Source organism: Odocoileus virginianus, chromosome 30, assembly GCF_023699985.2.
Source record: "Odocoileus virginianus isolate 20LAN1187 ecotype Illinois chromosome 30, Ovbor_1.2, whole genome shotgun sequence".
Lineage (NCBI taxonomy): Eukaryota > Metazoa > Chordata > Mammalia > Artiodactyla > Cervidae > Odocoileus > Odocoileus virginianus.
Window position 1 is genome coordinate 5,834,011 of NC_069703.1, and position 14,011 is coordinate 5,848,021.

Genomic DNA, 14,011 nt, shown 5'->3' on the forward strand with positions numbered 1-14,011 from the left:
AGAATGTTACTGCCACAGTGATTGAAAAAAAAAATTTAACAACTATGGGTAATTCTATGCCTGTTTGATACACAACTCAGGCATTCTTGCTTTATTGATTTGACATACCTTAAACACATAGTAAAGATAAGTAAGAAGTATGGCAAAGGCTCCACAAGTTGTCCAGCTAATGAGGATCAAAACAGTTGTCAAAATGGGCAAGTCTGGTGATATTATCTTGATATCTTTAGGAAGTTCAGAGGGCCTGGAATAACAAGAATAAAGATTTTAAAAGCATAGTAAGTTATTTAAACAGTCACAATTAAGGAGAAAACAGTATAGTGCTCTGCCAGCTTCTCCTTATTAACCTGCAAGCATTAAAGTGAAAGTGAAGACACTCAGTCGTGTCCAACTCCTTGTGACCCCATGGACTGCAGCCTATCAGGCTCTGCGGTCCATGGGATTTTCCAGGCAAGAATACTGCAGTGGGGAGCCGTTCCCTTCTCCAGGGGATCTTCCCAACCCAGGGATGGAACCCAGGTCTCCTGCACTGCAGGCAGACGCTTTACCGTCTGAGCCACCAGGCAGGCCCTAATCTGCGAGCATCACTACAAGGTAAACAGTAAAGCTTTTTAAAATAAAGATGATGGTGTCACATATTTTAAAATTCTATTATATACTGTGCTAGTTTCTCTTGCATTTAGATATACTATGGATAATATCAGTACTAAAAGAGAAAAAATATTGTTAAAGATAATTATTACTTATAGGCTCTGTACCATATAATTCTGATCTTGACATGAAAAGAAATCATTTTCTGTTTTTAAAGTCTCAAGGGCACTCAGACATCTCATAATGTTAATGTCAGAAGCACTTCAGAAGAAGTAAAGGAAGAAGTATCATAAGGAGAGTTAATTAACAGAAACTACATCACTGGTTTAACCTGAAAAACCTACCAGCAACTTCAAACCATGCCTTTGGATCATAGTAAAACTCTAGGCAATGCTTGTGGAACTCCTACACATGTCATCTAATCTGGTTCTACATATCAAGATTGGAGTCTCTTGCCCTCAGGCTTGACTGAAAACCACCACTTAAATCATGCCAGAAAAAAAACACTCCCCCCTTGGAAAGATTTAAATGGTGAAATTTAAAAACACTCGGGCATTCTGTTGAACTTTTTCGATTTTTTGACCATCTTAAACACTATGGTCAAATCGGATGCAGCATGTAACTTGAGATAAAGCGTTACCTGTGACAGAGACGCAAGTCTGAGCACTGACCCCGCGCTCTGCTACTTACACACTTTCCTTAGACATTATACTTTAGTGAAAGCAAATCAATCTTAAGGTTCTCTATCAGAATATGATTGTTTCTTACTTAAGAGCAATAAGAAAGCTTTTAGTCACTCATTCTTTACCTTTTCAAAGCTAGCCACAATGAGGAAAGAAGTCTCACAGATGTAGAAGAGAGCAGGCCACCCCAGTAGGCAGTACATGTTCCAAACAGAAAAAGAAGCAAAGACACAAGGGGGAAACACATACTCTGACTAGTTAAAACGATGGCGTCTAATTCTGGTAACAGTAACATATCCCATAATTCTTTAAACCATTTATATCTGTGGATAAAAGGAAACAAACAAGAAATAAAAGAAAATGATTTAATAAAAGCAAAAAATCAACAACTCTCATTCAAGGATGTAGCATTTGAAGCGTTTGACCGTTCACTAGAGTCCCCAAAGTTCCATGGTATTTAATGTGTAATTATCCTGAAAAAACAAACTTCAATTCCTTCTAAGGAACTAGTGAGTCTACTGATCTTCAAAGATCTGAGTCTTAAGTCTCAAAGCAGTTTTACTGCTCTCTATTAATCCTTGTATTGAAGTTATGTTTTTTTTTTTAAAGTTAGAAAGACAATAGCTAGTTAAAACAGAAGAAAAGACATCCAAGTAATGCTTCTTAACCCTCCCCCTCCCCCCACCAAAAATCAGAATAAACTAAGAATGCAGTGTTAAGTAGGATAAAGAGATCTAAAATATACTTTGTATGGGAAGTAATAAGTGTCTGAGGCACTGTCTTGTCAGTATCTTATAGCACTGTGTGTTCATAAATCTGGGATACCCAAAGATCATGGGCTGTATACATTCTTTTGGAAATGTTAAAGTCCTGGTATATTTACAGATTAAGTTTACACTGTAATAACTACTTTTCAATAAATACTTTTGAAATGGTTAAACTACTGAAGTAAACATTGAAATACTTATTTGGCCTTTGTCTAAGAGAAAAATTTCATTTATTAAAACAAGTCAATTGTCTTATTTGTATGAAAATTTATGCTCCATATTTGAGCCAAGCATAATATTGTATACATAAAACCAAATTAAAAATCATTATCACAGATAATAAAACTTACCCCAACAGAAACTTAACCATAATTACAAAAGGATCAACTTTGTATGGTTTGGCTTCTTTATCCAACATAGCAGCATATTCTAAACAATGACCTAGTGATTAAAAAAATATATATGTAGTAAAGAACTCACAGTAATTAAGTATGAGACATATTATATCCTTCATTGTTTACAAGAACACCATATTACATGTGAGAAAGCAAGAGTCTGCATTACTCTAATTTGAAATACAATCAAAACTACAATGAAGTACCACCTCATTCTGGTCAGAATGGCTCACTAAAAACTCCACAAATAGTAATTGCTAGAGAGGATGAAATGGAGAAGGAAATGACAACCCACTCCAGGATCACTGCCTGGGAAATCTCATGGGCAAAGGAGCCCTGCAGGCTACAGTCCAGGGGGTCACAAAAGGAGCTGGACACGGCTGAGTGGACTTGCACTGCAGAGAGGATGTGGAGAAAACAATATACCTTCTACACTGTTGATGGAAGTGGAAGTTGGTGCAGCCACTATAGAAAACAGTATGAGGTTCTTTAAAAACTAAAAATTGAACTACTCTATGATCCAGAATCATAGGCAGAATGTATGCAGGTCAAGAAGCAACAGTTCTAACAGGACATGGAACAACGAACTGGTTCCAAATTGGGAAAGGAGTACGTCAAGGCTGTATATTGTCACCCTGCTTATTTAACTTCCATGCAGAGCACATCATGAGAAACGCTGGGCTGGATGAAGCACAAGCTGGAATCAAGACTGCTGCAAGAAATACCAATAACCTCAGATATGCAGATGACACCACCCTTATGGCAGAAAGCGAAGAGGAACTAAAGAGCCTCTTGATGAAAGTGAAAGAGGAGAGTGAAAAAGCTGGCTTAAAATTTGACATTCAAAAAATGAAGATCATGGCATCTGGTCCCATCACTTCATGGCAAATAGATGGGAAACAATGGAAACAGTGACACACTATTTTCTTGGGCTCCAAAATCACTGCAGATGGTGACTGCAGCCGTGAAATTAAAACATGCTTACTCCTTGGAAGAAAAGCTATGACCAACTTAGACAGCATATTAAAAAGCAGAGACATTACTTTGTCAACAAAGGTCCATATAGTCAAGGCTATGATTTTTCCAGGGGTCATGTATGGATGTGAGAGTTGGACTGTGAAGAAAGCTGAGCACTGAAGAACTGATGGTTTCGAACTGTGGTGTTGGAGAAGACTCTTGAGAGTCCCTTGGACTGCAAGGAGATCCAAGCAGTCCATACTAAAGGAGATCAGTCCTGGGTGTTCACTGGAAGGACTGATGCTGAAGCTGAAATTTCAATACTCTGGCCACCTGATGCGAAGAGCTGACTCATTTGAGAAGACCCTGATGCTGGGAAAGATTGAGGGCAGGAGGAGAAGGGGACAAGGGGGACAAGGGGGACAAGGGGACAAGGAGAGGATGAGACGGTTGGATGGCATCACCGACTCAGTGCACATGAGTTTGGGTGGACTCTGGGAGTTGGTGATGGACAGGGAAGCCTGGCAGGCTGCAGTTCATGGGGTTGCAAAGAGTCGGACACGACTAAGCAACTGAACTGAACTGAACTGAACTGAAACTAAGAAGAATGAGGTGTCTCTTTTTAAAAAATTATACTCAAGTATAGGAGATGTAATATTTCCAGAATAATCTTTTAATTAAAAGGTTGGATCTGACTAGATAACACTAAATGTTACTTCCTTCATCCTAGAAGATAGGCTAAATCAGGTTAAAATGAACAGTAAGTTCAGTTAGTAAGTAAAGTGAAGGAGAGTGAAAAATGAACAGTAAAGGCAGACTTAAGGTGGCAAACAGTCACTGAAAGGAAAGGAATAGCTGTGAGAGGACTTGGCAATTCGGAAGTCGTGGAGGGGTTTTGGACTGCCTTTGCATGCTTCGGCTCCACTCTGTTCCCTTCTCTCTTGTCTTCTTGGATTGTTACCACCCAAGCCCAGCGAGCCCACAAGGCTCCTGGGAAACTGTTCTAACTGCTGTACTCTGTATGTGAAAGTCGCTCCGGCGCATCCTACTCATGTGACCCCTTTGTGACCTCTGTAGCCCGCCAGGCTCCCCCATCCATGGGATTTTCCAGGCAAGAATACTGGAGCGGGTTGCCACTTCCTTCTCCAGGGGATCTTCCCGACCCAGGGATTGAACCCGGGTCTCCCACATTGCAGGTGGACTCGTTACCATCTGAACCACCAGGGAAGCCCTTTTTACTGTACTCTAGAAAGGCCTTTGTCCAATGTACAGTACAGTCTATGTTTTCTTCTCCAGATCCATTTTCTACCCTTTACTTTGCTCTGAATTCTGGGAGGCGGACTTCTATGAACTGGCTTCTATGAACTGGGTTCGGTGAATGACAAGCACTGGCAGTTAGGAGGGGAGAAGGAAACAGAGTTAGTGCATTTGTTTCCCTGCCTTCTCCCTGCTGAGACCCACACCGACAGCAGCTGCAGCATTTCTGTGCCTAACGCTCAGGTGCAGTACTGTTACTTTTTCCTACAGCTCTCGAGGTTTGCTCCCTCCTTAGTCCTGGTATCGGATGGCTTTGTTGCTAATTTGGTATTTTATCATTTGTTGTGGGTTTCCCTTTTCCTTACACAAACCTTTGAAACAATTCCTTATATCAGTTATTCCATTCAATGTACCAGGACCTGACTGATACAGTTGATACAGTTCAGATATTATGCTGATTGCCAGCTATGTGCCTGGCCCCACGTCAGGCACTGGGAATAGAATGGAGAACAAAAGCCACGTCAACGAGCTTCTACTTCTTAAAGAGATCCCCAGAACAGATAGAATAAAATTTAGACAAAAGGGTATAAAATGGAGAAAACAAGTAAGTAATTTTCCTGGGCACCTCTTAAAACAAAGAGGATCTCAAACTCCTGTGAACTTGAGAGAAAAGGGTTGTGAAATCTTCAAGAAACTTATGTTGACATGTACACACTGCTTTATTTAAAATAGATAACCAACAAGGATCTACTGAATAGCACAGGGAACTCTGCTCAATATTATGTAACAACTTAATGGGAAAAGAATTTGCAAAATTGCTACATATATATGTATAACTGAACCACTTTGATGTATACCTGAAACTAACACATCATTGTTAATCAACTTTACCCCAATAAAAACAAGGAAATTGATGTGTCCTCATTAGCTACATATGGGATAAAAAAATTAGTAAAGAAGCACTAGGGAAGGAATAGAGGGAGAGAGGAATAGAAACATTCTTACCTGTTGAGAAAAGAGAGTATAACTGTCCTCCATAAGCAAGAAGGATACTAGATATGACATAAGCAGGAAGCGCTCCACCATGAAATCTAACTACCTGGAAAACAGACAAAAGTGAAATTTCTGAATGTTACTGTTAATGACATAAGTATATTTTCACATGAAATAAACCTGCTGTTCTCCACTTTATACATTTTCTGACACGACCACAAAGATATCTCCAGTAATGGGCACAAAAATTCTATGTAAAATAAATGCTAAGAATATATGGTATATCAGAAATGTTTATCTAAATTTTTATCAAATGCATAAAAGAGATAAAATATAATTGAGTAGCATATGTTGCAAACTTTTTTATAAGATATGTTTATTAAGAAAATCAGGAAAGGAGTACATCAAGGCTATATATATTGTCACCTTGCTTATTTAACTTATATGCAGTGTATATCATGTGAAATGCTGGGCTGGATGAAACACAAGCTGAAATCAAGATTGCTGGGAGAAATATCAATAACCTCAGATATGCAGATGACACCACCCTTATGGCAGAAAGCGAAGAGGAACTAAAGAGCCTCTTGAAAGTGAAAGAGGAGTGTGAAAAACTTGACTTAAAACTCAACATTCAGAAAACTAAGATCATGGCATCTGGTCCCATCACTTCATAGCAAATAGACGGGAAACAATGAAAACAGTGACAGATTTTATTTTCCTGGGCTCCAAAATCACTGTGGGCGTTGACTGCAGCCATGGTATTAAAGATACTTGCTCCTTGGAAGAAAAGCTATGACAAACCCAGACAGCATTTTTAAAAACCAGAGACGTTACTTTGCCAACAAAGGTCTGTCTAGTCGAAGCTATGGTTTTTCCAGTAGTCATGTATGGATTGAGAGCTAGACAAAAAAAATGGCTGAGCACTGAAGAATTGATGCCTTCAAACTGTGGTGCTGGCAGACTCTTGTCTTGACAGCAAGGAAATTAAACCAGTCAATCCTAAAAGAAATTAGCCCTGAATATTCACTGGAAGGACTGATGCTGAAGCTGAACTGACTCATTTGAAAAGGCCCTGATGCTGGTAAAGATTGAAGGCGGGAAGAGAAGGGGACGACAGAGGATGAGATGGTTGGATGGCATCACAGATTCGATGGACATGAGTTTGAGCAAGCTCTGGGAGTTGATGAAGGACAAGGAAGCCTGGCAGGCTGCAGTCCATGGGGTCGTGAAGAGTTGGACATGCTGAATGACTGAACAGATAATTATAGAATTAAATGACTTAAAAATTCTGCTATGCCTAGACTGCAAAACATAACAAACCAAAAAATAAAATGAAAGTAATGATACAATAAAATTTTTAGTGAATTTTAAAACTATAATTTTTCTGACAAATCACTATTACCTATTTATGTCCAGACTCTACAATTCTGCAAATTAAAATGATGTTGAATATACTATAGTAGTTCTACGACTTGATATGTTATTTTTGTAAAACTATTTGCCTATGAATATAGAAAGTGTTAGTTGCTCAGATATGCCCAACTCTTTATGATCCTAGGGACTGTAGCCCACCAGGCTCCTCTGTCCATGGGATTTGTCAGGTAAGAATACTGGAGTGGGTTGCCATTACCTTCTCCATGGGATATTTCCAACCCAGGGATCAAACCCACGTTTCCTGCATTACAGGTGGCCTCTTTACCACCTGAGCCACCAGGGAAGCCACAAATCATATAAAGAAACTCCTCAAATGAATTTTTCAATATGTTTATTTTTAATATAAATTACTTTTACAATCTTAGCATGCATAACATAAAAAGTTCTTGAAAATGTTCATTTATACAATAGAACTTACAGATTTTATTGGGATATGAATACAGCATAGTATGAGAAACAAGAAAATTTTTTTCCATTTATTTTTATTAGTTGGAGGCTAATTACTTTACAATATTATAGTGGTTTTTGTCATACATTGACATGAATCAGCCATGGATTTACATGTATTCCCCATCCCAATCCCCCCTCCCACCTCCCTCTCCACCCGATTCTTCTGGGTCTTCCCAGTGCACCAGGCCTGAGCACTTGTCTCATGCATCCAGCCTGGGCTGGTGATCTGTTTCACCCTAGATAATATACGTGTTTCGATTCTGTTCTCTCGAAACATCCCACCCTCGCCTTCTCCCACAGAGTCCAAAAGTCTGTTCTGTACATCTGTGTCTCTTTTTCTGTTTTGCATATAGGGTTACCGTTACCATCTTTCTAAATTCCATATATATGTGTTAGTATACTGTAATGGTCTTTATCTTTCTGGCTTACTTCACTCTGTATGATGGGCTCCAGTTTCATCCATCTCATTAGAACTGATTCAAATGAATTCTTTTTAACGGCTGAGTAATATTCCACGGTGTATATGTCCCACAGCTTCCTTATCCATTCGTCTGCTGATGGGCATCTAGGTTGCTTCCATGTCCTGGCTATTATAAACAGTGCTGCGATGAACATTGGGGTGCACGTGTCTCTATCAGATCTGGTTTCCTTGGTGTGTATGCCCAGGAGTGGGATTGCTGGGTCATATGGCAGTTCTAATTCTAGTTTTTTAAGAAATCTCCACACTGTTCTCCATAGCGGCTGTACTAGTTTGCATTCCCACCAACAGTGTAAGAGGGTTCCCTTTTCTCCACACCCTCTCCAGCATCTATTGCTTGTAGACTTTTGGATAGCAGCCATCCTGACTGGCGTGTAATGGTACCTCATTGTGGTTTTGATTTGCATTTCTCTGATAATGAGTGATGTTGAGCATCTTTTCATGTGTTTGTTAGCCATCTATATGTCTTCTTTGGAGAAATGTCTGTTTAGTTCTTTGGCCTATTTTTTGATTGGGTCATTTATTTTTCTGGAGTTGAGCTGGAGGAGTTGCTTGTATATTTTTGAGATTAATCCTTTGTCTGTTGCTTCATTTGCTATTATTTTCTCCCAGTCTGAGGGCTGTCTTTTCACCTTGCTTATAGTTTCCTTTGTTGTGCAAAAGCTTTTAAGTTTCATTAGGTCCCATTTGTTTATTTTTGCTTTTATTTCCATTACTCTGGGAGGTGGGTCATAGAGGATCCTGCTGTGATTTATGTCAGAGTGTGTTTTGCCTATGTTCTCCTCTAGGAGTTCTATAGTTTCTGGTCTTAAATTTAGATCTTTAATCCACTTTGAGTTTATTTTGTGTATGGTGTTAGAAAGTGTTCTAGTTTCATTCTTTTACAGGTGGTTGACCAGTTTTCCCAGCACCACTTGTTAAAGAGGTTGTCTTTTTTCCATTGTATATTCTTGCCTCCTTTGTCAAAGATAAGGTGTCCACAGGTTCGTGAATTTATCTCTGGGCTTTCTATTCTGTTCCATTGATCTATATTTCTGTCTTTGTGCCAGTACCATACTGTCTTGCTGACTGTGGCTTTGTAGTATAGACTGAAGTCAGGCAGGTTGATTTCTCCAGTTCCATTCTTCTTTCTCAAGATTACTTTGGCTATTCAAGGTTTTTTGTATTTCCATACATATTGTGAAATTATTTGTTCTAGTTCTGTGAAAAATATGGTTGGTAGCTTGATAGGGATTGCATTGAATCTATAGATTGCTTTGGGTAGCATAGTCATTTTGCCAATATTGATTCTTCCAATCCATGAATATGGTATGTTTCTTCATCTATTTGTGTCCTCTTTGATTTCTTTCACCAGTGTTTTATAGTTTTCTATGTATAGGTCTTTTGTTTCCTTAGGTAGATATACTCCTAAGTATTTTATTCTTTTTGTTGCAATGGTGAATGGTATTGTTTCCTTAATTTCTCTTTCTGTTTTCTCATTGTTAGTGTATAGGAATGCAAGGGATTTCGGTGTGTTATTTTTATATCCTGCAACTTTACTATATTCGTTGATTAGCTCTAGTAATTTTCTGGTAGAGTTTCTAGGGTTTTCTATGTAGAGGATTATGTCATCTGCAAACAGTGAGAGTTTCACTTCTTCTTTTCCTATCTGGATTCCTTTTACTTCTTTTTCTGCTCTGATTGCTGTGGCTAAAACTTCCAAAACTATGTTGAATAGTAGTGGTGAGAGTGGGCACCCTTGTCTTGTTCCTGATTTCAGGGGAAATGCTTTCCATTTTTCACCATTGCTTGCTGTGGGTTTGTCATATATAGCTTTTATTATGTTGAGGTATGTTCCTTCTATTCCTGCTTTCTGGAGAGTTTTAATCATAAAAGAGTTTTAATCATAAAAGAGTTTTAATCATGTTGCATTTTGTCAAAGGCTTTTTCTGCATCTATTGAGATAATCATATGGTTTTTATCTTTCAATTTGTTAACGTGGTGTATTACATTGATTTGCGGATATTAAAGAATCCTTGCATTCCTGGGATAAAGCCCACTTGGTCATGATGTATGATTTTTTTAACATGTTGTTGGATTCTGTTTGCTAGAATTTGAAACAAGAAATTTTAATGTAACATTCATTTGAAAATCAGGAAGCAATTTTCATTTTTAGTATGAAACATGAAAGCATCACCTTGAAGCCAGGGGTGGCCAACTATAGACTGTGTGCCAAGAATGGCTTTCAGATTTTATTAATGTGAGAAAAAAGAAGAAAAAAGTAGCTGAAGTAGTGGCAGCAGCAGCAGCAAGAGGCTATATATAGTTTGCCTAAATATTTATCATATGGCCCTTTACAGAAATGCTTACAACTTCTGTCTTAAGAGTACCTATTCACAAGGCAATAAATAACTAACAAGAAGTCTCTTACCTGTCCAAGTATTTGTGAAAAGGAAGTCTTAACTGTCACCTAGTTTAAAAAACAATTATTTAAAAAGGTTACTTTTCCTATACTCACATTTTATTAAATGAGCACTCTACAACAATCACAATCACTACATTGTTATAATGATGAACCTAAAGGTACTCAAGATCTGAAAAGAATTCTCCAAACTATCAACATTTAATTTCAGTCAGCTGCAGTTTTACTGTTCAGAATTTTGCCCTTAATCAAATTCTTTTCAATTGGATGAATGCCATGATACATGAGTAAGCTTTTACTAACTAATATAGTTAATTGGAATATCTTATGACCAGATCATACAAGATAAAGGAATTCACTGAATGACTGAATCCAGAAACTATACATTTATTTGCTGAAAAATTAAGCACAAATTAATCAACTTTCTATGTAACTTATACTTTAAAATCTCAAACCTACAATTGTATGGTACTAAAAAAAGCTAAGCAAAACCACTTCTGAGTAAATTTAATAAAAATAGGTTTCACATGATATAATACCAGGAACAAACAGAGCACATGTAGAAAAATTTGAGCAAAAACAATATTTTAAAAAGAAATTCATTGTTCATTAATTATCTCTACTATAAATATACCTCCTTAGATATTAGAAAGTCTGGGAAAAGGAAATATATCTTTCATAGGGAAATTGTAAAAATCTATATTTTGTCAATTCATGGACTTTTTTGAAAATAAAATATTTGTTAAAACATGGACATTCTGACAGCATGCAGTATTTGAAGCCAAATTACTAATGCAGCTCTTCCTATCTCTATAGTATTAGAAACATGAAGGCACAAGTTGAAAACCATTACATCCTTGCAGAATCCTTCAATGCAAGAAACACAAAGCAAGATATCAAAGCACCAATAACTTCCAAAAATCTAAAATAACTCACAGTATAGGTCAAACTGAAGCTTGGTTGTAGGACAGATTCTATTCACTTGACCTACTAATTCTGGTTTACCCTAAGAAAGTTCTAAAAAGGAATCCAAATATTTCCAGTATATTCTATAACTAAATCTTAAAAATTAAGCAAACATATAACTTACCTCATATTGACAGTCTGATGACGTGTACATTTTTAGTAATGCTACATGGCTATCATTATCAGGTTGGGCAATATGGAGTTTCACAGAAATATCAGTGGAAGATGGAACCCTGAAAATATAAACAATGAATTTTCAAATACAAAATGCTGTGAAATAACCATGGCTAGGTCAATACTCAGTACCACACAATGCAATACTATAAGGAAGCTAGATGACACACACGAGTTGAGGGAGAGGGTGGAAAGGGGTTTCTGTTTGATGCAAGTAAAGTTAAATTCTACACTGCTTAAATAATACTGTACGTTATAATATTATACGTATTATCTTATGAGCACAATGCTACATAAAGGAAACCTATATTTTACTAAAAGGCACTATAATAATTTCACTAAAATTTTACTATGATTTAAATAAACAAAGTAAACTATATATTATTTAAAAAAACTAAAGTTTAAGGTAAATTCTTTGATTTACTTACTGTGCAATGGTTAGTGAATCTTCATAAGACCAGGGAATATGAAGTTTATAGATACTAGTGATTTCTTCTGTGAAAACATAAAGGAAATATGTATTACTAAATGTTATATAAGCTACTGTGATACGTAACTATAGCTGGGCTTTCCAGGTGGTGATAGTGGTAAAGAACCTGGCTGCCAATGCAGGAGACATAAGAGATGAGAATTCGATCTCTGGGTTGGGAAGAGCCCCTGGAGAGAGGGCATGACAACCCACTCCGGTATTCTTGCCTGGAGAATCCCATGGACAGAGGAGACTGGTGGGCTACAATCCATAGGGGTGCAAGAGAGTCAGACGTGATCGAAACGACTTAGCATGCACATAGGCGTGCTGATCTGCATTTATGCAATTACTCATTTCATTAAGAGTTATATCACATGATAAGATATTAGGGAGAATTCTTTAATAATAATGTTTAATTAGGCCTACAAAAAGATATTAGAACATATGGGAAGTACTATGAAACTGGAAAAAATTAAACAGCTAAATGTCAATTACTATTACAATAGGACAGCAAGATATACAGTATTTTTTAAATGTAAATATTTAAAACAGATCAAAAGTTTTACTGTTAGAAAGGGTCTATGTTAAACTAATTGGAAATATATTATCATATATTAAATATTAATTTACATGGAAAAATAAGTATTACAGAAAATTCCAGTGAAGAAGACCTAAAGATTCTTCAAATGACAAAACTATTTTTTCAGAAAATATACTTACCTTTGGCTCCTGAGCACTTGCTTACCACGTTGATTTTAAAAGCTTGGTATATCTAATAGAGTTTGACCACAAAGTAAAAAACAAAAAAAAAGGTTTGTAAGTTTAACTAAGCAGTAAAGTGAAATCAAGTGCTTGTTATTGTCAAGATAATTAATTACCTGTCCAAAGTTCAGAAGCTCTATATTATAGAACAGACCACTTGTATTTAATATCACTTTCCTTGAAGACAATCCTGTTGAATTAAAAGTATTGTATTACTTAGAATACCAAAAAAAAAATTTTTTTTAAAGTACAAAAGTACTGACTTTAAACAATGTCTAAATAATGCCACCAGATTTTTTATATTAAAAAAGTTTATAGGTTCTTGCTTTTGGTATGGAAGAATGGACTCCTAAAAATTCAATCCTCATTCAATAAATTCTGGACAAAAACAGAACATTTATAATGACTTTATTCATTTTCAAAATTTTATTACTGGAATATAATTGCTTTATAGTATTGTGTTAATTTTGCTGTTGTTGAACAACCAAAGTTTATCAGCTACATGTGTACACATGTCCCCTCCCATCTTGAACCGCCCTTCCACTCCCCTTCTCAAACCTACCCCTCTGGGTTGAGTAACAGGTTCAGTTTCCTGTGTTACACAGCAACTTCCTACTATCTATGTTACATATGGTAACATACATGTTGCAGTGATACTCTCGATTTGTCCTACCCTCCCCACTGTGTCTACATGCCTGTTCGCTATGTCTGTGTCTCTATTTCTGCCCTGCAAATAGGTTCATCTGCACTATTTTTCTAGATTCCATGTATATGTAATATTATTTAATATTTGTTTTTCTCTTTCTGCCTTACTTCACTCTATACAATAGACTCTAGGTCCATCCACACCACTACAAATGACCCAATTTCATCCCTTTTTATGGCTGAGTATTATTCCATTGTGTATTATGTGGGATTCCATTGTATGTATGTACCACATCTTTTTTCATTTATGTTTTAACTGAAGGATAATTGCTTTAGAGACTTCTGTTGTTTTCTGCCAAACATCAACATGAATCAGCCACAGGTACACATGTGTCCCCTCCCTTTTGGCCCCCCCTCCACCTCCCTCTGCACCCCACCCCTCTAGGCTGATGATGCAGAGCCCCTGCTTGAGTCCCCGAGTCACACAGCACATTCCCACTGGCTATCCATTTTACACATGGTAACGTTCCCACGGTACTCTCCCCACACAGCTCACCCTCTCCTCCCCCTCCTCCTGTGTCCAAAGTCT

The 14,011-nt window shown here is 37.2% G+C and overlaps 1 protein-coding gene across 2 annotated transcripts in view; it reads right to left on the reverse strand.

The window, feature by feature from the left end:
* The window catches only part of PGAP1 (post-GPI attachment to proteins inositol deacylase 1), a 76,705-nt gene that overhangs the window by 13,015 nt on the left and 49,679 nt on the right, over positions 1 to 14,011 (reverse strand). Inside the window, exons 15-23 of one of the 2 annotated variants that reach the window (XM_070458487.1) lie at positions 12,894 to 12,967; positions 12,736 to 12,787; positions 11,975 to 12,041; positions 11,497 to 11,605; positions 10,416 to 10,454; positions 5,656 to 5,749; positions 2,392 to 2,482; positions 1,400 to 1,597; positions 109 to 244 (exon numbers count right to left, since the gene is read on the reverse strand). In XM_070458487.1, the coding sequence (XP_070314588.1) occupies positions 109 to 244; positions 1,400 to 1,597; positions 2,392 to 2,482; positions 5,656 to 5,749; positions 10,416 to 10,454; positions 11,497 to 11,605; positions 11,975 to 12,041; positions 12,736 to 12,787; positions 12,894 to 12,967 (860 nt within the window). The remainder of the gene's footprint in view (positions 1 to 108; positions 245 to 1,399; positions 1,598 to 2,391; positions 2,483 to 5,655; positions 5,750 to 10,415; positions 10,455 to 11,496; positions 11,606 to 11,974; positions 12,042 to 12,735; positions 12,788 to 12,893; positions 12,968 to 14,011) is intronic. The other variant, XM_070458488.1, reaches the window with a different exon arrangement.